The sequence below is a fragment of the Myxocyprinus asiaticus genome, chromosome 38 (genome assembly GCF_019703515.2).
Source record: "Myxocyprinus asiaticus isolate MX2 ecotype Aquarium Trade chromosome 38, UBuf_Myxa_2, whole genome shotgun sequence".
In the NCBI taxonomy this organism is placed as follows: Eukaryota; Metazoa; Chordata; class Actinopteri; order Cypriniformes; family Catostomidae; genus Myxocyprinus; species Myxocyprinus asiaticus.
In genome coordinates, this window is record NC_059381.1 from 1,327,133 (window position 1) to 1,349,213 (window position 22,081).

The 22,081-nt window shown below is 39.3% G+C and overlaps 2 protein-coding genes across 6 annotated transcripts in view; both read right to left on the bottom strand.

Annotated features, from left to right (window-relative positions):
- Positions 1–17,455, bottom strand: part of LOC127429087 (guanine nucleotide exchange factor subunit RIC1-like) — a 259,906-nt gene extending 242,451 nt beyond the window's left edge. For 3 of the 5 annotated variants that reach the window (XR_007895222.1, XM_051677879.1, XM_051677878.1), the window contains exons 1-2: positions 16,920–17,455; positions 6,098–6,205 (exon numbers count right to left, since the gene is read on the bottom strand). Coding sequence is in view for 4 of the 5 variants with exons in the window: in XM_051677879.1 (XP_051533839.1) it covers positions 6,098–6,205; positions 16,920–17,060 (249 nt within the window). In the remaining variant the exon portion in view is untranslated. The remainder of the gene's footprint in view (positions 1–6,097; positions 6,206–16,919) is intronic. The other 2 variants (XM_051677881.1, XM_051677880.1) reach the window with 1 other exon arrangement.
- Positions 17,456–18,448: 993 nt separating this feature from the next.
- On the bottom strand, positions 18,449–20,223 carry LOC127429096 (UPF0729 protein C18orf32 homolog). The gene is made up of 2 exons (XM_051677892.1): positions 19,820–20,223; positions 18,449–18,597 (listed from the first exon to the last, which is right to left on the bottom strand). Exons 1-2 carry the CDS (start codon positions 20,024–20,026, stop codon positions 18,538–18,540), a joined length of 267 nt encoding a protein of 88 aa, XP_051533852.1. The 5' UTR covers positions 20,027–20,223; the 3' UTR covers positions 18,449–18,537.
- Positions 20,224–22,081: the final 1,858 nt, after the last annotated feature.

Here is a 22,081-nt window from a genome sequence, read left to right on the forward strand (position 1 = left end):
AAAATGGCCTAAAGACTTATTTATTTGCTTTGGCCTTTGAATAAATTTTAACTTTGTGAGTGGTATTTATTATGGTGTACAATGCAAATTTGTATCATTGCACTTGCTTTTATTTCCTAAGTTTTTGTATGTATGTCTTTGTATAAGTAGTTTAGTTGTCATGGTATGTATTGTGTTTGATGTTGAAATGGGAATCTCTGTACAGCACTTTGGTCCATTCTTGTGGTTTTGAAAGTGCTCTATAAAATAAAAGTTGTGTTGAGTTATGCACATCCTGAACGCAGAATGACGTGCTTCAATGTAATCAGAGTGCTTCAGGGCGATCCTCGCTGCACATTCAAAAACGCAGAACTATAAGATAATATTGCGGGTAAACATCTAGATCACGACATCAAGCAGTTTAAACCTTTTTTACAGCACCTATTTATTTAAGTAGTGTCAGACAGAATCAGCAAAACACTTGAATCTCTCCACAACACCTCAAAAATACGGGAACATTACTCACAGCAGAGGATTTAGTGTCCTACAGTGATCATCTTGAAATGTGTTGTTGATGCGGCGCTTTGATTGTTGTAACGCAACGCATAAAAGAACTAAACCTAAAGCATGAAAGAGAAAAAAACTTCTTGCAGAGGGTTTTACTGTGCTGACTGTTATTCACTGTTAAACACAGCAAACTATAACCACGCAAAAATGGTCTCCTAGCTAATTTGAGAATTGCATCTCCCATTAAAACCACCACCACTCTCCAGCCAGGTCTCCTAAGCAACCAAATTGGCTCGGTTGCTAGGGTGGGTAGAGTCACATGGGGTAACCTCCTCGTGGTTGCTATAATGTGGTTCTCGCTCTCAGTGGGGTGCATGGCGAGTTGTGCGTGGATGCCGCGGAGAATAGCGTGAAGCCTCCACACGCGCTATGTCTCCGCGGTAACGTGCTCAACAAGTCATGCGATAAGATGCGCGGATTGACGGTCTCAGACGCGGAGGCAACTGAGATTCGTCCTCCGCCACCCGGATTGAGTCACTACGCCACCATGAGGACTTAGAGCGCATTGGGAATTGGGCGTTCCAAATTGGGGAGAAAAGGGGAAAAGAAAAAAACACCACATCTCTACATGCAAACAATTGTTTTTAAATATCACATGCCAAAACCTTGTTGTGGTTTTGTCATTTATAGACAGGAATGCGTGACATTTTGCACCAGTCTGGAATGAATGACAATAGATTTATGAGAATCCATTATGCCTGTGACTTTCTCTTCATCACGTCTCTCTCTCTCTCTGACATTTAATGTTATCATCTGTGACTCATGTAAATTAACCTGCAAGATGAATATTCAAACACTGACAGTTCTGCTCATATATCAGGATGATCAGCTGGAGAGAGAGACAGAAGAAGAGATACACGTCTGCTCTGATGTCGTTCTTGCATAAAACAAAGACTCATTAGAGCGATATATCAGTCAGGTGGATTAATCATTCCAATTTTGGCAAATATGTTATTAACAATGAAAGACAGTTCCTCCTTGCTGTATTAATTGTTTGCCATTTTGGTTCCAGACCATTCATTTTTTCCATAGGTATTTCATTCAATCCCATTTAAATGAGTTGTAAGCCATGAACCAAATCAACCAGCTCCGAGGTGAATCGCAACATTACAAACTTTGATTTAAAGCTTAAAAGTATTTGAAAATCAGACACAATGACAAAGATACAAGACTGTTTACTTAAAGGTTTACCCAGAAATGAAAATCCTCTAATGATAGACACCTTTAAGTCATCCCAGATGTATTTGACTTTCCTTCCTTAGCAGAACCGAAGTGAAGATTTTTAAAAGCACATTTCAGCTCTGTTTGTCCATACAATGGAAGTAAACAGGTGCCATCAGTCTGCTGGCTGTTGACGGTCCAAAAGGCATATTTAGGCAGCATCAAAGTAATCCACATGACTCCAGTCGATCAATTAATGTCTTCTGAAGCAAACCAATAGGTTTGTGTAAAAAAAAAAAAAAAAACGTATATATATATATATTAACTTCCTGCCAGCAGTCGACCCATCAGTGACGTAAGCGCAATGGCTCATTCACGCAAGAAGTCGGAAGCGTGTGCTTTGATTTCAACAGAGGAACAAACGTAACACAACGATTTAAAGTTAAAACGTTTTAATTATCGATTTGTTTCTTACACAAACCTATCGGTTTGCTTCAGAAGATATTAACTGATCGACTGGAGTCATGTGGATTGCTGCCTGTGACGAGGAGGGCGTTGCCGGGCCGTGATGATGCACGGCCGGCGCTGAATCAGCTGATCAGCGTGAGAGCAAGATAAAGGGGAGCCAGAGGCGCCAGTTCGAGAGAGAGAGAGAGAGAGAAAACTTGCTCGCCGGCTCCCAGACGCGCTATCGCCATGTCCCCAACCGCTCCTCCACTGGCGGACGGCAGCGAGTCCTCCGGCCCCTGGTGGACGGAACCACTCCTCCCCTTCTTCGACTCCGCGACAGCACATCCCTCCTCCCTCCCGGGTTTCAGCACCACCATAACGGATAAAGGACGAGCAAGGAGGCGGCGGGAACTGGCTGAACAGTAAACAATGTTTAATAAGAAGCTCAACATAAAACAAACATAAACAGACCCACATGCAATGCGGCCGCATGCGTCACTCTCTCTCGAACTGGCGCCTCCGGCTCCCCTTTATCTCGCTCTCCCGCTGATCAGCTGATTCAGCGCTGGCCACGCCCTCCTCCTCGTCACACTGCCTAAATATGCCTTTTGAACCGTCAAACAGCCAGCAGTCTAATGGCACCTGTTCACTTCCATTGTATGGACAAACAGAGCTGAAATGTGCTTATAAAAATCTTCACTTCAGTTCTGCTGAAGAAGGAAAGACATACACATCTGGGATGACTTAAAGTTGAGTCAATCATGAGATTTTTTTATTTTTGGGTGAACTAATTCCTTAAACTTCATTAATAAGGGAATTAACTAAAATCCCATGAAGCATTGCAAATGATGCAATCGAATTAAAAACGATGGAAAAATATAAAACTATTGATTTTAAAAAGTACAGAAACCAAATATTTTACGTTTGAGAGTTTAGGATAGCGGTTCGATTGTTTTTACTTCCGGAACCAGACTGTTGCGCTCTATTATATCAATATCAACCACTAAAAACTCATAAGAAAACCACAAGTAAAAACTACAGCATTTAGCCAATAAACATCCATCAGCTGCTCTGTCTTGTATCATGTAAGTGTACTGACAGTAAACATGATTGTTTATGTTGAACATCTCCATCACTCCTGTGTTCTTATTCTGATTGTGTCTAATGGTTGATTTCAGACTCAGAGGAACCAGAGACACAACCAACAGTGTGAAAGGAAGCCTCGGGTTCTGCAGTAATTCTGCACCACTGTGACGTCAGCCAATGGAAACTCTGAGATCCAATGTCACTAAACACACGTGACACTGGTGATCCGATATAACTCGCATGGATGCACAGAACCAGACACAACAGATCCTTGGTGGATAAACGGACTATCACTTATCCAAATGAATGCATCACACAAGCAAAAATTTGTTTCTGGGGGACAGAAATACAGTCCATTCAGTATGTTGCACTTTCTTAGGGGCCATTCAAATAGTACACATTCTTGTGTTCAAAAATGACTAAACAGAATCGAAGTTGAACTTCCTTGAACTAGACACAGCATTTTAAAATGTCCAAAGATGCCCATCTCATGAACACATGGCAACAATTTATAAAATAATGCAAGATCGTGTCCTGTGTGAACGCCGCTTTAAGGACCCAAGACATACTTTTCATAATCCATGTTTTCAACAAAATGAATGTGACTGATGAATGCAGGCGTGAATTAGATGAATACAGAGTGTCTTTTGTGTAGCATGCAAAGAGACAAAATGACGAGCTGTCTTTCCTCGTCTCTGTCCGTCTGCGTGCATGTTAATAGAACAGAATGACAGCAATTATACAGCCAAACAAAAGAGAAACAACAACAAAAGATGCATTCATTCACTGTAAAACTTTGCCTCAATAAGTGACAGCTATTCTACTGCGGTAACTCAGTTTAACTATTTAAACAACTGATTTCTCTGCGAAAGACACATGCTGCCTTTGGATTTGGCTGCCTTCTGTTTGAAACTGCTTTCGCCTATAATTCGGTTTTGTGTTCGTCTGCGCAGTTTGTCTATGTAAACATGCGGTAGACGGATGTTTTTGACCGTAGCGCCACATCTCGCCATTTTTCCAGGATCTTATGCATGAGCACCGCTTTAAAGACGGCATGTCAAGTTAAAAGAATTTGATCTTTAAAAACCGTGTTTTGTGACAATTGCGTGCTCTTCAATTTGTTGTGCTGCGTCTAGATTTTTAGCGCAAAATGCTTCGGTCTGAACAGCCCCAAACAAAATCGACTAGTCAATGGGTTTTCAGAACAACTATTTGGTTTTAAGAGAGTCCAGTGTAATTACCTGGTTTTATTTTCACCTGACACCAATCAGATGCATTTCTTTGCTAAAACATTAATGCAAAAAAAAAAAAATCGTAAAGTCTTGTTTATACTTTAAACTCAAGCACTTTTATTTGTTTACAGATATTAGTGTTTTATATTTTATAGCCTAGTCAAGATAAGTTCTACACTCAGAATATTAGTTTCAACTCACATTACATTTAAACCTTTTTTTTTTTTTGGTTTGTTTGTTTTTTTACACAATATAAAATAAACAAGAGCTGTAATGAAACCAAACTTTAGTGTATCATTTAGACCTTTTTATTCATTATACAAAAGGTAGTGGATACATAGAATCACTTGTCTTTCTGAACAAGAACAACTGAAGAGCTGCAACAGCTATTTTTACTGTGAAAACATTGTCCTTTTAACCCTCCTATAGTACTGAGAAATGGCACCTCCCTTTGGTATTCGTGGTCATTTGACTGGAAAGGTCAGATGTGCAACCCTTTTTTTGGGGGGGGAGATTTTATGCTATTTGATCTTATTTACATATACATTTCAAAATGTTACCATTCATTTTGCATATACAAAAAAAAAGTATTGGCTTGTTGTAACCTAATTTTATATTTTATCACAAGATATGCATTTGGATATATATTTAGACATGATCAAACTATTATTTGTCAAAGTTTAGCATTTTAAATTTGATTTGAAGTTTTTGTAGTTAATGTCATTATGTTTGCAATCAAACCTGACCATGGTGTTACAAAGAGAAGACACAGAATAAGCATTTTTCTACCAATAATTTATTTCAAACATAAAAATGTAATAAGTCAAAGTAAATGCATAATAATGTCAAGAAAATGAACATCAAGAAACAGAAATGAACTGCAAAATTCTGAAATTCAATTATAGTATAAAGCAGAAGAATCAGAGTAAACATTTTGCAATTTCAAACTTTCTAATGTAAAACTGTATTTTGCAAAAGTGTTTGTTTCAGTGAGTCAGATTGCTGTCATCAGCTGGAAAACAACAGATGAGCACTTAAGCCCATTTTTTTTTTTTTTATGTTCAGATGGCAAATGGAGGAAGTCACTAAGGCTTGTACTGCTCAGATAAAGGAAACCATTTTTATTAAATGAGGAAAATGTATTTCAGTCAAAAATGACTGTATAGGAGGGTTAACATTATTTGCAGTAGTTTTACTCTGCCTCAAAAGCACAGGCACATATGCTCCACCCCTTTCCTCAAATTCATCCAATGGGATTGAAGCAGTGCGCATGCACCGCACGAAAAGTAAAAAAAATTGTCATGTGCACGACCCGTGCAAAACGGAGCTTTGCGGAGGCAAGTCGAACACCGCGATGATGATGTCACTTTGTGCGCACAAACCCTTGCGAAAAAGCGGCTGCGTTGAGTATAAGCCAGGCTTAATCCTTCACTATCGAACACACAGGGTTTGGTCACTTCTGAGGTCACAAAACATGCAATTAAACCACTGACGAACCCAGCAGGGCTCCTGAATAGACAAAAAGGGCTTCGCCATAACAAACCATACAGATCAGAACACACTCACAGACTCATGTTTATAGGTGTAAAAAGAGTAGACCGATGTATTACTGTTTTACTCACCGCCACAGCGATCATAGAGTCATCTGGCTTCCATTCGGCTTGTTGATAAAAGCCAAACTGTGTAGCGGCTTTCCCCGACTCAATGTAACTGACGATCAGCACGCTGGGCTACAGACAGACAGAGACAGAATTAGTTACCTGACTTCAATAAACACGTGTACAGTAGAGGTTCATTTATTGGGTTGACTCGTGGAATTGTGTGGGTTTCCTTCAGTTTAAAAAGTGATTTTGGTTTTGTAAAAATCACAGAAGTGAAATTGTACTGAACAGCAGAAATGGAGAAATTCTAGTGAATCTTTAGAGGAAGTGACTCCTAACCAGAACAAACAAACAAACGTCCATCAAAAGAATGAACAGAATTATAAGAGCTCACACTATATTGCTTGGGTGAATGTCAAAAATCACGAATATGTCCAAGTCATATTTCACCCCAAAATCCAAAGAAAGAAATAAGAAATCACATTTTACATAGTGAAAATGGAATATTCTGTTAGGACCATTGGATTTATTTATTTATTTGCATTGTGGCATTATTTTCACACCGACAAATTCTTATCACTGTAATGCAAAGACTCATTCTTAACACTTTAAAGAAAAGAAAAAGATATTTAAATATGTTCAGTTTTTAAACATTGTAATAGTATTTATTGCACTGCAATAACATTGTATTTTTTACTGAATAAATACTGTATAAATCAGCCTGATCTCATGAAAATTAGGGGGGGCCCCACTTTTAGTCTACACCTCAACTGAACTTCAGCTGACTAATAAATGTGCACTTTTGACGCATGCATTAATAGTAGTCTAGCATTGGAACTGACTGAAAAGGAGTGACTACTAGCTGCTTTGAGACATTGCTTTCCTGTTCTAGATAGATCATAAAGATCAAACTGATGTGTCTCTCAAACAATCAATAGGTCAGGCCTTAACAGACTTCAACAAGTAACGGGCGCTTAAACACACTTCAATTCAGAGGAACTCTAATCATACCCAAGGTAACTAAAAAAATAAACCCATGTCATAACATAACACGACATAATTAACATTAAACGGAACTATAACCCCCAATAACTTTTAAATGTTCATTAATAACACCCCCAAACAGTCCTCAAAACCTGCACAGACGTACCTCATTAATTATGGAATGACAACAGCCAATAGTAAGTCCTCAAGCATCAACAACAATGGACGTTAAAGCATATTCCTGGTAAGGACTATAATTCGATGTAATTTTAACATCTGATATTCATTTTAATAGGTAAACGTGCCATTTTGCCCTTTGCACCAAGAAAAGTGAAAATAGTGGGGCCTGGGTAGCTCAGCAAGTAAAGACGCTGACTACCACCCCTGGAGTCACGAGTTCGAATCCAGGGCATGCTGAGTTGCTCCAGCCAGGTCTCCTAAGCAACCAAATTGGCCCGGTTACTAAGGAGGGTAGAGTCACATGGGGTAACCTCCTCGTGGTCGCTATATTGCGGTTCTCGCTCTCGGTGAGTTGTGCGTGGATGCTGCGCAGAATAGCGTGAAGCCTCCACACGCACTAGGTCTCCGCGGTAACGCGCTCATCAAGCCACGTGATAAGATGCGCGGATTGACGGTCTCAGACGCGGAGGCAACTGAGATTCGTCCTCCGCCACCAGGATTGAGGCGAGTCACTACGCCACCACGAGGACTTAGAGCGCATTGGGAACTGGGCATTCCAAATTGGGGAGAAAAAATAAAATAAAAATGAAAATATGCAGACGGTCTGATCGGTCCGTCTAACCACTGATCTACAAACGTCCCGGAACATGAATAAATCAAGACGTGCTGGTTAGCTGTTACTGTCATATTGTGCTGTTTTATAAACGCGTGTTGAACCAAAAGGAGATGTTCCGTTATACACAAGTCCAAATGTTTATGTAAGTAGTTATAACTTGCATTATATGACTTTTACCATTTACAGTTTGCACAATGTTATCAAGCTTACAAAGTAAAATAACGGTGTTTCATGTTATTCTTCTTTCAAGAGGAAAATCTGACTTAATTCACAGTAAGTCAAAACTCGTTCCGGCGTCAGTGCATGACGACAATGTCTTACAAATATCCCAATGTCGATTGTGACACTCATTGACATACGATAATCGACAATTTCGGGAAATGGCAAAACCATGGATCTGGGAAGTCAGCAGATATATTAAAGAGTAGCCCAGGGTGTGAAATTTGCACCCGCCACCCGCCATATGCGACAACGCTGAATCCAGCTCTTTATTCGCAAGCTCCTCGTCCAAATGCAGGTATTTCAAGAGCGGGTAAGTTTGCTCTTCTACCCACACCAGTGGTGTATGACCTGTAAGATGTCTCGGAGTAACACATGACAAGAAATGCTGTTAGACACAAAGACATGCGCTTGAAGAAACACACTTTATTATATTGTTAAGAACAGACAAAAGAAAAGCCGTCAATGCTCGTGTCTGATGCGCTGTTTGTTCAGAGGCGTGCAGCGGGAGCGTCTCGTGAAACACGTGTATGTAAAGACGTTCTCACTCTTCTCTGTTTCATTCATCTGAAAACTGTTTGCAAGAATAGCGTCATGTATGAGAATGCTGCAAAATAGCTCAGACCATCTCAGGAGGTGCTGTGAGTTTAGTTCACTTTATTTCCACGGAGCAGTTCACGCTTACACATTGTGAACGCAACTCTGCAGGTTCACTCAAATATATCTTTGTATTAAAGAAAGAGACGAAAGTGATTAAATCATAAAATAACACAAGACCACATTTACCATGAACCGTAAATTGAGTTCTATTTTCTTTTCTTTAGGCAGCATTAACTGTATTAATGAAAGGCAATACAAGATCAAATTCGATCACGCACTTTTCTATAAAATATCGTGAAAATATTTTTTGCATATTGCCCAGCCCTACTGTGAAGACCGTTTTGCAAAATGATATTCTGTGGTTCACTACACGTACTGCGTCAGTTCTGACGTACAATGTCCTCTGTGTGGCACTAAAAGCGAGTTAAATATTCTCCCAAACAGATGAGGTTTTTAAAGTTAATGCTTGAGTTTTCATTCAACAAAATGTACCTCCCTACCTACCCTAAACCTAACTGATAATGTCAGAAAATCAAATGTGAGATGGAAAACATAACCACATCATTTTGTGGTGCTTCTATGACACTTTCGGCTCACGTGTTGACTCGCGCGCTCTTCAGGACTCGTACCCCGATCCTATGCATCGCAAATACAACGCGTTATCAGTTGAGCTACTGCACAATTTGACCACACTCTAACAAGCTTGTAAATGTAGTTGATTATGTAATACAAACATTAAAATGAGTCATGCGCTATAGTAAGTGTTTAGATGTCATAAAATAGATTTGTGTGAGGAACAGGGCGAAATGTAAGTATATATGAACTGATAATCTGCCGTTTTACTCGTGATTTGTGTGAAAATGAATAAAAGTCATTGTTGTTGTAGCACCTCTAGTGTTCATTTCACCATGAAACTGACAATACATAGAACAAGCCATGTAAAAATTATTCTGCAAAAATGTAGGTTTAGTAATGTGATTCTATGAGACCAGTTTGGCATAGAAGAGGGTGATCAGTAAAATGGGTTGCGAAAGAGGTTTCGTGTTGACTTTAAAACAATCGGTCTTTGTATTTGTCTCTTTATTTTCAAGATAAATAGTACTGCATGATATTTTCCCAGAGCAGCAGGGATTCACATCATGGTGAAAGAAAGAATAAAATGTACAGATGAAAACAGAGTTTCACCACTGACAAAAACAGACGAAAATAGAAGCAAAGTGCTGGTTTCATTCAGCCAAAATGGAGCTTTAAACCTCAGCACACACACGCGCACACACATTTAGTTCACACTAACATAACAACCAGACTATACATTTACCATTAGAGTGTGTGTGTGTGCGTGTGTGTGTGTGTGTGTGTGTGTGTGTGTGTGTGTGTGTGTGTGTTTTGTGAAGGGGTCATTAAAGGTCAGACAGGCTTCAAATTCCATATACCCTTCAAAGAGTGTTTACAACATGAGAACAAAATGATCTATAATCTGTGGCTCCACACAGTCAGTGTTTGCAATTGACAACCGTATTAACACTTCTGTTCATAGTACAGCGAACAGTTTCGAATATGGTCTGTATGGACAAGCCCACATTCTATTCCCATGATAGCCTGTAACCAAAGCAACCATTATATTTATGTTACTAAAGTAATGTAGTCCCTATTTTTTGCTAGATGACTTGAGAGGTTAAGGGCTCTAACAAAGAATATTTAGCAAAACAGTTTGGAGTTCTTCACACGTGTATGTCATTTATGCAATTTATACAACTGTTTTTAACGTTATTTATACAATAAAATCATTTATTTAGCTAATTTATTTGCTTAAATTATGTTTTAACACTACTTCTACTACTAATAATGTTTTATTTGTAAATTACTAAATAGGTTTTACAAAGTGCTTTAGGCAAACAGGAAATGATACTGTTGCAGAAAATAGACAGTATTGGAAAAACAATAAATAAACTGCAAATGAATAAGTTGGTATTGTTTAGAATCCAACTAAATTACAAAAGCAAGCAATTACTGAATTAAATATCTGCATATCTGAACTATTACCCTCTGCAGAAATCATTACAAATTATTAGGGTTTTTTTTATTTTACTTGTCAAATTGAATTTCTTTAATTTCAAGCGCTGAATCGAGATTTTATTTTGACGAAGGCTTTTCAGTTTTTGATGGTAGTTTCACACCTCCTGATAAGAAGCTGGTTATATGGCCTAGTGTGATTATTAAAGTGCAAAATGAAGCAATTTTATTTAGAGATGTGCAGTAATCGACTAATTGACTACTTGTTTTGCAAAACACTACTCGAATATCACAAATTGGTTTTCCTTTGCGCATTTGCTTGCTGTGGGCATTGCTGAATTATCCTGTACTTTCCCTCTGAATCTCTCACCAAATCTCGCAATTATAATTGAGTCCACTGAGGGGCGCTGTGGATGTGTGCCATCGAGATGCTGGATGAGAGAAGGAATCATGATGCCATCTGTGATTTCAAGCAAAGCAAAGTGTGGCAATATTTGTTGTATTTTAAATCTATTTAATTCTAAAATAAAATGCGAAGCTGTACAAGAAACTCTGAAGCTTATCAGACCAGTATGTGTGTATGTGCTAGGGATGGGCATTTTTCAGTAATTTTGTCTTTGAATATTTGAACTCACGAAAAACTAATACTCGATTATTCGCTTATTTAAATTAAGTTAATTGATGAGAAAGAGACGTTGTGAAATTATTATTTTTTTTTTAGTCATTATGGTTAAAATTGGTGCATCACCATTTCAAAACAAGCTTATATTATATCCTGTGTTTGTTTTTGTTGAAAACGTTTAAATAAGCAATTTGGGTAAACAAAAAGGTATAGAACAAAAGCATTTAAGCTCACCCAAACCAGAGAAAAAGAAACCGCTAATAAAGTAGACTGCAGCAATAACGTACAGAACGTATATAAACACTTGGCATATAATGGTTATCAAGTTTTTATTGTTTCACATGTCATGTTCTGGTTGAGAAAAACCAAGCATATCCACATGCTTGGTGAAAGTCAGCTCCTTAGTCTGTTAACAATAAGGCCAGCTGAAGAGAAAACGCGCTCTGCAAGCACAAACGTTGCAGGGACACCATATAACGGTTTGCTAAGCGACCAAGTTTGTTGAAGCACTTTCATAACTGTTCACCTTCCCATCACTGATATAATGACACGTTATAGTGACATAGGACTCTATAGTTAATGCTGTCCAACTTTCAGATGTAATGGCCACGAAATGTACCGCCCATCACTCTGGGGTGCAATCTGCGCCTACCTGTAGTGGTGAATACAGTGATGGACAGCCGTCTTTCCTCATTCGACTGGTCAAGTTCGGTGTTTAAACTTGATTTCTCACTGTAATAGCTCAGTTTCACCTGACAAAGCTTTCACGCCACATGTTGATCATTTAGATCAAAGTAATTCCAAACGTCACTGCGCCTGGAGGCAGATGACGCCATTCTCTTATCAAATGTGATCATCTTGTGTCACAGCGCCACCCAATGCATTAAGTTATAACTGCAAGTTTTAGTGTGGGTGTTCAGGATTTAAGGTGCATTTCACTGTATTTTCGGCCAGCAAAATTTCGCGAAATTCGAGTTGTATTGTTACTTTTCGAATAATTATTGCAAAGCGATTACTCGAGTATTCGACTACTCGTGCACATCCCTAGTATGTGCGTTAAATAGCTAAACACGGGCAGAGCTTTTATAAGAGCTTTTATAAAAAGCCAACTTTCACCACTTGTTGTTCTGAATAACAACATGTGAAATGATAAAAATGTTACAGCTTTTATGTAGACTCAGATTTCTTATATGTGCATTACCCTAATGCCGTCAGCACTGGTTTCTATGTAAACTCCGGGTGAGTGCAAATTTATTATTATTATTTATGCATATTGTTCATTTCATTAGAAAGTCATAGTTTTTTAAATTAGCTAATTTTGAAGATTTTCTCCCCAGTTTGGAATGCCCAATTCCCAATGCGCTCTAGGTCCTCGTAGTGGCGTAGTGGCTCGCCTCAATCTGGGTGGCGGAGGATGAATATCAGTTGCCTCCGCACCCGAGACCGTCAATCTGCGCATCTCATCACGTGGCTTGTTGTATGCGTTACCGCGGAGACCTAGCGTGTGCATCCACACACAACTCACCACGCGCCCCACCGAGAGCAAGAACCACATTATAGCGACCACGAGGAGGTTACCCCATGTGACACTACCCTCCCTAGCAACCGGGCCAATTTGGTTGCTTAGGAGATCTGGCTGGAGTCACTCAGCACGCCCTGGATTTGAACTCGTGACTCCAGGTGTGGTAGTCAGCGTCAATACTCGCTGAGCTACCCAGGCCCCAATACCATTCATACTTGATATTTTAATGTAATCGATTACTTGTTTTTTTGTGGGTTAGAATACTTGACTGCAAAATTACTCGAAAATGCCCATCCCTAATTTAATTCTATAAATATATAGTTTATGGGCGCTACAACAATCTACAACAACACGCACAGCACGATGCTCATAATGTGGTGTTTTCAGCACGTCAACATCCTCACTCATTCACTCTGAAGCACGCAGCACCTGCAGACTGTACATTAATTAAATCGCATTATGACAAATATGCAGCCATGTGTGATTCAGACAGAGCGGTTACCAAATTGAGTCAATACTCGGCACTACAGAAATGCTGGTATTGTTAAATCTTTCTTACTTTATTATCGACTTGGTACCAAATTACTAAGTACTTTTGATGTCCCCAATGTCACATCACATAAGTAAAATGAGTTGTGTATACAGTTTCATGTTGACTAAGTTAAAGCTTGGAAGAGATATTATCTGTCAACAGTTTCTTAACAGATAATCGCTGAGATTTCACAGTGCTACAAGAACGTTATGTGACAGATTTCACAAGAGGTTAAATTACAGGTTTCCAGGTGTCTGTTCTGTTTTAAAGTCCCTGTTAGACAAAACTACGCTCCCAATGCAGTGTGTGACTGCAGACGTGTCAAGAGTTAGCAAGACACACGTCTGGGTTTGATCTGAACGATATCAACACCACTGACACTAACTTTAAAGTGTGTGTTTGTGTGAGTGTGTGGAAATGAAGAGCTAGTTTTACAGCTTGGGAGAGTTTCAGCAAAGCTACACACACACACACATTCCACACATATCTTTTCCCAGACTGTTGACCCTGTGGTACCGGACATTACAAGACAGGATGTGTGTGTTTTTGTGTGTGTGGTGGGACAGGAAGTGTAAAGGATCACCTGGAAGTATTTTCCCAGACTGTATGATTACATAATAAATGAAGGCTTTAAATGTGAGCTGTAAAAATATCAACGATAACATGAGTATGAATCCAGCTGACTGTGTGTGTGTTTAGAGAACGGGAGACGACATCCGCTCTCACATGTGATTTTTACATGGACCCTCAAGAGGCTGTACAGATTGTACTATGGTAAAGCCCAAAGTACAGTCGAACGCTTTTCAAAGCACGCTTCATTTCGCTGACTACCACCCCTGGAGTCGCAAGTTTGAATTTTCTAGCTATCCTGACAAAACAATCGTAATTAATGGTGACTGTGGCAACTAGTGAAACTTCTAAGAAGACAGCACCTAACCAATGCTAGTTGAATGCTTTACCATCACCCCACGCTGTGTGAAAATATACATTGTTGGAGATGCAAGTGTTGAACTGAGGTTGGCTAAAGTGCTAAAGTGAACGGCAACACATCACATGTGTTTGAGATGTCACTTTTGTCAACTGTTAAACGGCAAATTCTTAATTGTAATAAGAAACCTCAGCATTCCATTTAAGACGATACTACACTACACTAAAAATCATACACTAGATGGCTGAGTGCATAGTGTGTCATTTTGGGACTCTGCTATAATCACAACTAAAGGGTATTACTATAATCCACATCTATTCCCTGTAAACACGTGAACTGACACTGAGGTTCACCTCAAACCCCATACCAGAAAAATTTCAGTCATCAGTGTAGACAGACAGTCTGGGGTCTTCAGTATAACAGTAGTGAGAATTACATAACGTTTTACTAACCATCAAATATCACCTCAGAAAATGTGGGCCAAAACTTAAAAAATGTGGGCTTAAAAAAGTAAAACACTTTGGCAACACAAACGTACAACTGTACAATTTCTCAAGCCAATAAAACACATTAAACTGAAACTGAAAGATCTCACAAACATTTTCCTGCTCTGGAAACTTAGAGGGAATTTCTGCACATGGATGTTGACCTTTGAACAGTGAGCAACCTGCTGACAACTGACAGCTGTCAATAAAAACACATAATATACACAATCTATACATGTCTGTTATTATAGAGGTGTGAAACCAGGACTTAGGAACAGTTCACCCAAAGACGACAATTCTCTCATCATTTGGTCACTCTTATGCCGTCACAAACTTGTCCAACACTTTCAATCTCCAAAAAGGACATATAAAGGTCATCCATACGACTCCAGTACTCTAATCCATGCCATGAGTTTGAGACGGCATAAGGGCGAGTAAACAATGGAAGAATGATTATTTTTGGGTGAACTATTCCTTTAAAACCCAACATGTCTATAAACAACTTTAGTTATTCCAAGTTATTTTAATCATGAACCAACCCTTCTGTGGGTTACCAGCCACACCATCCATCATTTAAACATGTAAACACTCAAAACTAGTTTTTACCCAGCTGACTTTAATGCTCAAAGGTGGTAGATCACTGGTAGGTCCAAATTTGCATATTTTAGGTAATCATATTCTTAACCACCAAGCAAGACTACTAGAATAACTATGATTGACACTTTACAATGACCTGGATCAGTGAACACGTCACGTCAACACGTCAACATCTGAATCTTTGGTTCATCAGGTCTTTCACAACTAATCTACAGCACCTTGTTCTTCAGGAAGTTTTTAAGTTTGTTTTTCCCTTGCTGAACCACATTCTCATTAAACAACCAAGCTGAGGTTCGACCCTACAACCTTTAGATTGCTAGCCCCATTCTTTAACCACTAAACCACAGGACACCTTATTTACCACTTAATAGCCACATTTCCACTATCAGGCCAAATGAGGGTGTGCTAGTGCGTGCCAGGGCTAGTTCCGTTCCCACTGTCACTTCCGGGGTTTCATCGTGCCTCCTCTGGGCTTTCCCGGGGCCAACGTCCAATGGCCTTTGGGCCGTCGATTACCCTTGGGCCAAACAAGGCGGTGATTGAGGCGGGTTCAATGTCAAAAGCGGAGTTTCGCCAAACTTCCCAGGTTGTGTATCCAGCGCACAACGGTACAGGTTCGGGGGAAACAAATCCATTAAAATGCCCAATGGAAAAAGCGGTGCCCAAAGAAATTACTTTCCATGGTTCGACGAACTTTCATAGACGGTGTGCTGTGACATAGTACCCACTGTTAGTGGGGAGACCACTCAGGACATCGTGGCAGTTACAGTTGGTGAGTTGTCAATGCTAACTGACCTTGCTGTTTACATTCGATCTAAACTTGATATTCTAGATACCTCAGCTTGAGCTTCCCTCTTACTTGTGAAATGGGCAAGGTGTGTGTGGTGAATTAAGGGCAACGCTTCAGAATTATTGGCCCGATGGTGGAAATGCAGATCGACTTTGGTCTTGTGGCTCGAGGTCTAAGGCTATTGGCCCCTGACTTGAGAGTGGAAATGTGGCTATTGATAATTCATGATGACCTGCATTACTGGCATACCCAACATTCAGCATGCAAACACTTAAACGAGGGCAGTTTTGGGTTCGAACCTTTGGTTCATCAGCACTAATCTACAGCACCATCTTCTTTGGGAAGTTTTTAAGTTTGTTTTTACCTTGATGAATCACATTCTCATTAACCAACTGAGGTTCGAACCTACAACCTTTAGGTTGCTAGCCCCATTCTTTAACCACTACACTACATGACCCCTTATTTACCACTCAGTGTCAGATGTTCAATGGTGACAGTTGAAGATCTAATCTTTTGGCAAGTTTTTATCCTAGATTGCCAAATTGCTCAATGTTGACAGTTCACGAATCAACCCTTACGGGAGTCCGAACCTACAACATTTAGATTACCAAAGCAGACCTTTAACTACTAAGCCACAGTACTAGCACATTAACTCTACTAGACACTTAAGACTTAACTGGACCTCTTAAATACCTAAACATGTCAAGCTTTGAACCCTTAAACACTGATTTGGGGTGAGTTTGTATGTTTCTTACCCTGCTGAACCAGATGCTGATCTGGGTCTCAGAAAGCAGGGCCAGGTAGAAGCGTTGCGTGCTGGGCTCGATCAGGAAGGGCCGCTCGCCGCTCCGGAGGGGGCAGAGAACCCTCTTTGGCCAGCCGCTTAGAAAATACATAGCGATCCGGTTCCGACCCAAAATCACTGCGACACCGGGACGGACAGACTCCTTCAACCGGGCTCCATGCAATACAATCACACTACAGTTCGGTTCGGGATCATATCCGCGGGATTCGGTGTCAGTTCGGATGCTGCGAGCCCAAATTCCGCTTTAATTCCAGCTGAAAGCGAAAACAAGTAAAAGAGAACCGTGTAAGTAACCCACAGAAACAGAACCGGGTCTCAACTCGATGTCGTGGGTTTTGCGAATCTCAGTGCGCGGCTGGATCGCTGGACTCCGTGTTCCGAAGGGAACTCGCCATCTTTAATCACACGGAGCTCCTCAAACACTGCGAACGGAAACCACGGCGGCTCAGCCAAAGTTTTCTTCAAGGCAAGTCAGTCCACTCGGCGGCCATCTTTGGAACGCTCCCGGGCAGCTCTTTGCTATGTTAACAAGCGGCATAAAGGTACAGCTCCTATTAACTTGAATGGGGAATTACCGAAATCTCCAAAACGGTTGGTCAAGATTATAACCAAAGAACATATTAAAAATCAGCAGTAAAACCTGACAACAATAATGTCATAAATGATGCCTCTTTGACACGGAACACGCTTTAACAAAACGCTATTTTTTTTTACTTTCAGCTAATGCGCATGCGCGTCCTCGAGTTGACTGACAAACTTGATGTCTGTATCTAAAAGGTGATTGGCTCTTTTACCGGTAAGGCGGGACTTCCTTTGCTACATCCGTTGTCCTCCCATTCATTTTAATATCAGTGGTCCTTCTCTGCTAAACTGTCTCTGGCTCAGCGCCTGCACTCGATCTCTGATATTCATGACGCATCACAACATGTTGGCGTAAAACGTCAGTTCCTCAGAAGAATCGGCTGAGAGGAGATAAATTAATGTTGCCTTCTGGCGCCTCCTGCTGGTGAAAACCATTAACACTTCAACAGCGTAATGTTAATTACGTTTAATTATATATAGTATAACACTGTTGAAAAGGTGAGAAAATTATAATAAACGTAAAAAAAAAAAAAAAATTAAGAATTTAAATACGTAAATATCTACTTTTCCTATGTAAATTTTAATGTTGAAAAAAGTTAATGAGCATGCTAACTACTTTTTAACAGCAAGTTTGTACATTGCTTTATTTGTTACTGTAAAGATCCAACATTTCTTATGAGGTTAAAGTAAAGATGCAAATTACACAGAAATTCTGCAGTTGATCAGAAAAAACAATAACAACAGCATGATTGTGGAATCTATATATTACACACACACACACACACACACACATATATATATATATATAAAGAAAATCTACATATTACAAACTCATTTTTTATTGATTATAACATAATTCATGTCAAACAACGGTTAGAATAGGAGCAGTGTGTATCTGTCCATATATGGATTACTGTCAAATCCAGGGATTTACATTTTAAAATATCTACACAAGTTAATATAATTGAGGAGATGCATGAGTTCTGTCAGTCGGCTTTTTTATCAGACTCTGTCTTCGGTCCGTTTGCTGTTCCATTGAATTCAGCCTGAGGAAAAGAAAACGATAAACACAGAAAGAACTATGAACTTTAGCTGCTGTGACTGTTGACAGACGAACTGTGTTGTTCTGCAAACATGTGCTACTGAATCATGCTGACAAATCTCTCTCTGAAACAAGATGAAACAGAATGATATGGCAGTTTTAAAGGAATAGTTCCCAAAGAAGAACGACATGAGGTCAATGAGTTAACCCTTGTGCAATCTTCAGGAAATTTTTGTCTTATTTGATCATTTTGGCTGTGTTAATACCAGCGGCATACATTTGGCCAAAGGTGTGTATTTTGGGGGAATTTTGATATTTCAACCTCAGTTCCTATAATACATCTATAATACACTGTGTACACAAAATAGTTACACTCAGGACCTTCAGGACAAAAATTTCCTCACTGAAACCCATTAAAACTGCAATATTTTATCCCAGTGCCATTAAAGAATAAAATCATGAATTCTATGATATTATGCTTTCATTCCAGAGTCCTGGCTTCAAAATTTACATTTGTAATATTTTCCACCAGATGGCGCCATTTTGCTCATGTTTCGCCTATGGAGCAAATACAAGCTTTTTCCCTATTCTCTGTTTGCTGTATTATAGAGCACTGCAGGACAATTGAATAAATGATGCAGCTAAAATTGTGTGTGTGTGTGTGTGTGTGTGTGTGTGTTGGTATGGATGTCAGAGTGTGTTGTGTATGTGTGTATTGAGAAATGTGTGTGAGTGTGTGTGTGTAAAAAACAACAGTGGCATTATATAAACAAACTGGCATTTAAAGCGTTAAAATCCTGAAAATGAATGAATATTTGGTAGTTATGATCAGGACTTATGTTGGTTAAAAATGTTAACTCATTGAAAGTGGAAAATAATATTAATATATAATATTATTATGGCAGTTTTTTGACGTGGCCATTTTTGTCCTCTAAGGACCTCTGAGTAACTTTTTTAAATTGACACACAAGGGTTAACAACAGAGAAGCAGCACATTCAAACAGTTCTTTAACACTCTCAGAAATCAGAATTTATGCATTTTTTAAACAATTTTAAAAATATATATTTGAAGTCAATATTCTGGGTGGGCACAGGCGCCCCCTGGCCCACCCTTGACTACGCCACTGGCTTTAACACTATAAAATTAATGTTTTGTAAAACCATAACTCAATCAAAGATCCAGAGACAGTACAATCAGGAAGGAATTCTTTAAAGTGATTATTTACAGTGTTGTGTTTGCTGTCTTTGTCTCCGGCCTCCTGCACTGATGCTTTAGTCCAGAATCGGCTGATGAATGGGGAGATGATGGGATAAATAATCGGCTCTAGAAAGCGCTTGTAAACCCACAGCAGCACAGGAATCACGATACAGGGAATGCACACCATCTCTGAGACAGAACTGAAGACATAACTACAGTAGAAACTCACCAACATCACATTAAACACCCAACACTGTCAACATACTTCATGTGTTTTCATTGAGAGATAGAGGGATATTTATGTTTAAAATGCTGATTTAATATGCATAATAAAAACAACTACATACATGTTTATATTTTAATGTATAGAATGTTCATGAAGTATTCAAATGATCAAAAGTCTAATGTTGCATGACACATGATAATAATATTCCTCTGGTATCTCTGATATCTATCTCAAATGTACAGTCTCAATCTTTACATTTATTTGGAGTTTTAACATTTTTTTATGAAACGATCAGATCTGTCTATTAGCTCGATGCTGCAGTTGTTTTTATTCATAATAAATCTGTCTATTAAGAACCACAGACTTCATTCTTAGGCATGCATACTCTGTAAGAGTGGAAGTTTGTGCATTATGTTTAAAAACTACCTGGTAAATGTGTATAAAACTCACCATGTGTTGGTAAAGCTGTTAATATTGTGTAATGCTGAGTGTGGGTGAGATTGGTGCCGTAACGCTGCTGATGCTGTTGTTTCTGTCGCCACCCAGCGGTGCGGATGAGCAACAACACCCTCAACCCTCACTGAACACCATAGACATTAGCATGAGCTTTATTGCTAGGTATGCTAACACATACAAGGAATTTGTCTTGGTGACAGGAGCTTCCAGTGCACAACAATACAAAACAGCAACAAGACATAGATAATAATAAAAAATAAATAAATAATAAAAATTGAATAGAAAATAAAGTATATATAGAATACACAATAAGACAATATATATACATATGATGCGATCCAAAGTGCATTTGAACAGCGGTGAAACACTTTCTTATAATGTGTTACATTCATACGAGCAGACAGAGAAGTACGTTTGAAGTAAGCTTGGAGCAGAAGAAATAGAAATAAACCTTGTGTAAATTGTTAGCTTTATGCTAAGCTAAAATGCTATTTCTAGCCATTTTACATGCACGTTACCAGGCACAATCATATTTATTTATCAAGAAAATTCACGTTGGATCATAATTTCTTTTTTCTAGTAAGACCTTTGATATTAGGGCAAAAATAGTATTCTTGATAATAATTTTTGCATTGTTTTCCTGTAAAAATATCTAAAAATCCTTAAAACAAGATCAGCTTGATTTATCTTGTTTAAGAAACAACACTGCATGTATGTATTTTTCACATCTGTATTTCGTCTTACTGTACTGGCAGAGTTTTTCAAGTCAAAACAAGTGAAAAAAAATCTAGCAGTGCTGAAGAAGTAATCCAAAGTATTTAGATTACATTACTGACCTTGAGTAATCTAACGGAATACGTTACAAATTACATTTTACAGCATGTATTCTGTAATCTGTAGTGGAATACATTTCAAAAGTAACCCTCCCAACCCTGTGTATATGTACATACACATACATACATATATACACACACAGACACACACATACATACATACACACATACACATACATAGTGCAAAACTGTTCCTGTGCCTGACGGTTCTGGTGCTCAGAGCTCTGAAGCGTCGGCCAGAAGGCAACAGTTCAAAAAGGTAGTGGGCAGGGTGAGTGATTTTTCCAGCCTTTTTCCTCACTCTGGAAGTGTATAGTTCTTGAAGGGGGGGGGGGGGCAGGGGGCAACCAATAATCCTCTCAGCAGTCCGAACTGTCCTTTGTAGTCTTCTGATATCTGATTTCGTAGCTGAACCAAACCAGACAGTTATAGAAGTGCAGAGGACACACTCGATGACTGCTGAGTAGAACTGTATCAGCAGCGCCTGCGGCAGGTTGAACTTCCTCAACTGGCGAAGGAAGTACAACCTCTGCTGGGCCTTTTTCACAATGGAGTCAATGTGGGTCTCCCACTTCAGGTCCTGTGAGATGGTAATGCCCAGGATCCTGAATGACTCCACTGCTGCCACAGTGCTGTTTAGAATGGTGAGCGGGGTCAGTGTTGGGGTGTTCGTCCTAAAGTCCACAATCATCTCCACCGTTTTGAGCGTGTTCAGCTCAAGGTTGTTTTGACTGCACCAGACAGCCAGCTGTTCAACCTCCCTTCTGTATGCAGA

Bases quoted from the DNA above. Each gene is read 5' to 3' on its own strand.
- LOC127429096 (XM_051677892.1), bottom strand. From the start codon at position 20,026: ATGTTGGTGAGTTTCTACTGTAGTTATGTCTTCAGTTCTGTCTCAGAG. The intron at 18,598-19,819 runs GTAAATAATCAC...TCTTTTCCTCAG, and splicing joins AAGACAGCAAACACAACACT to GCTGAATTCAATGGAACAGC.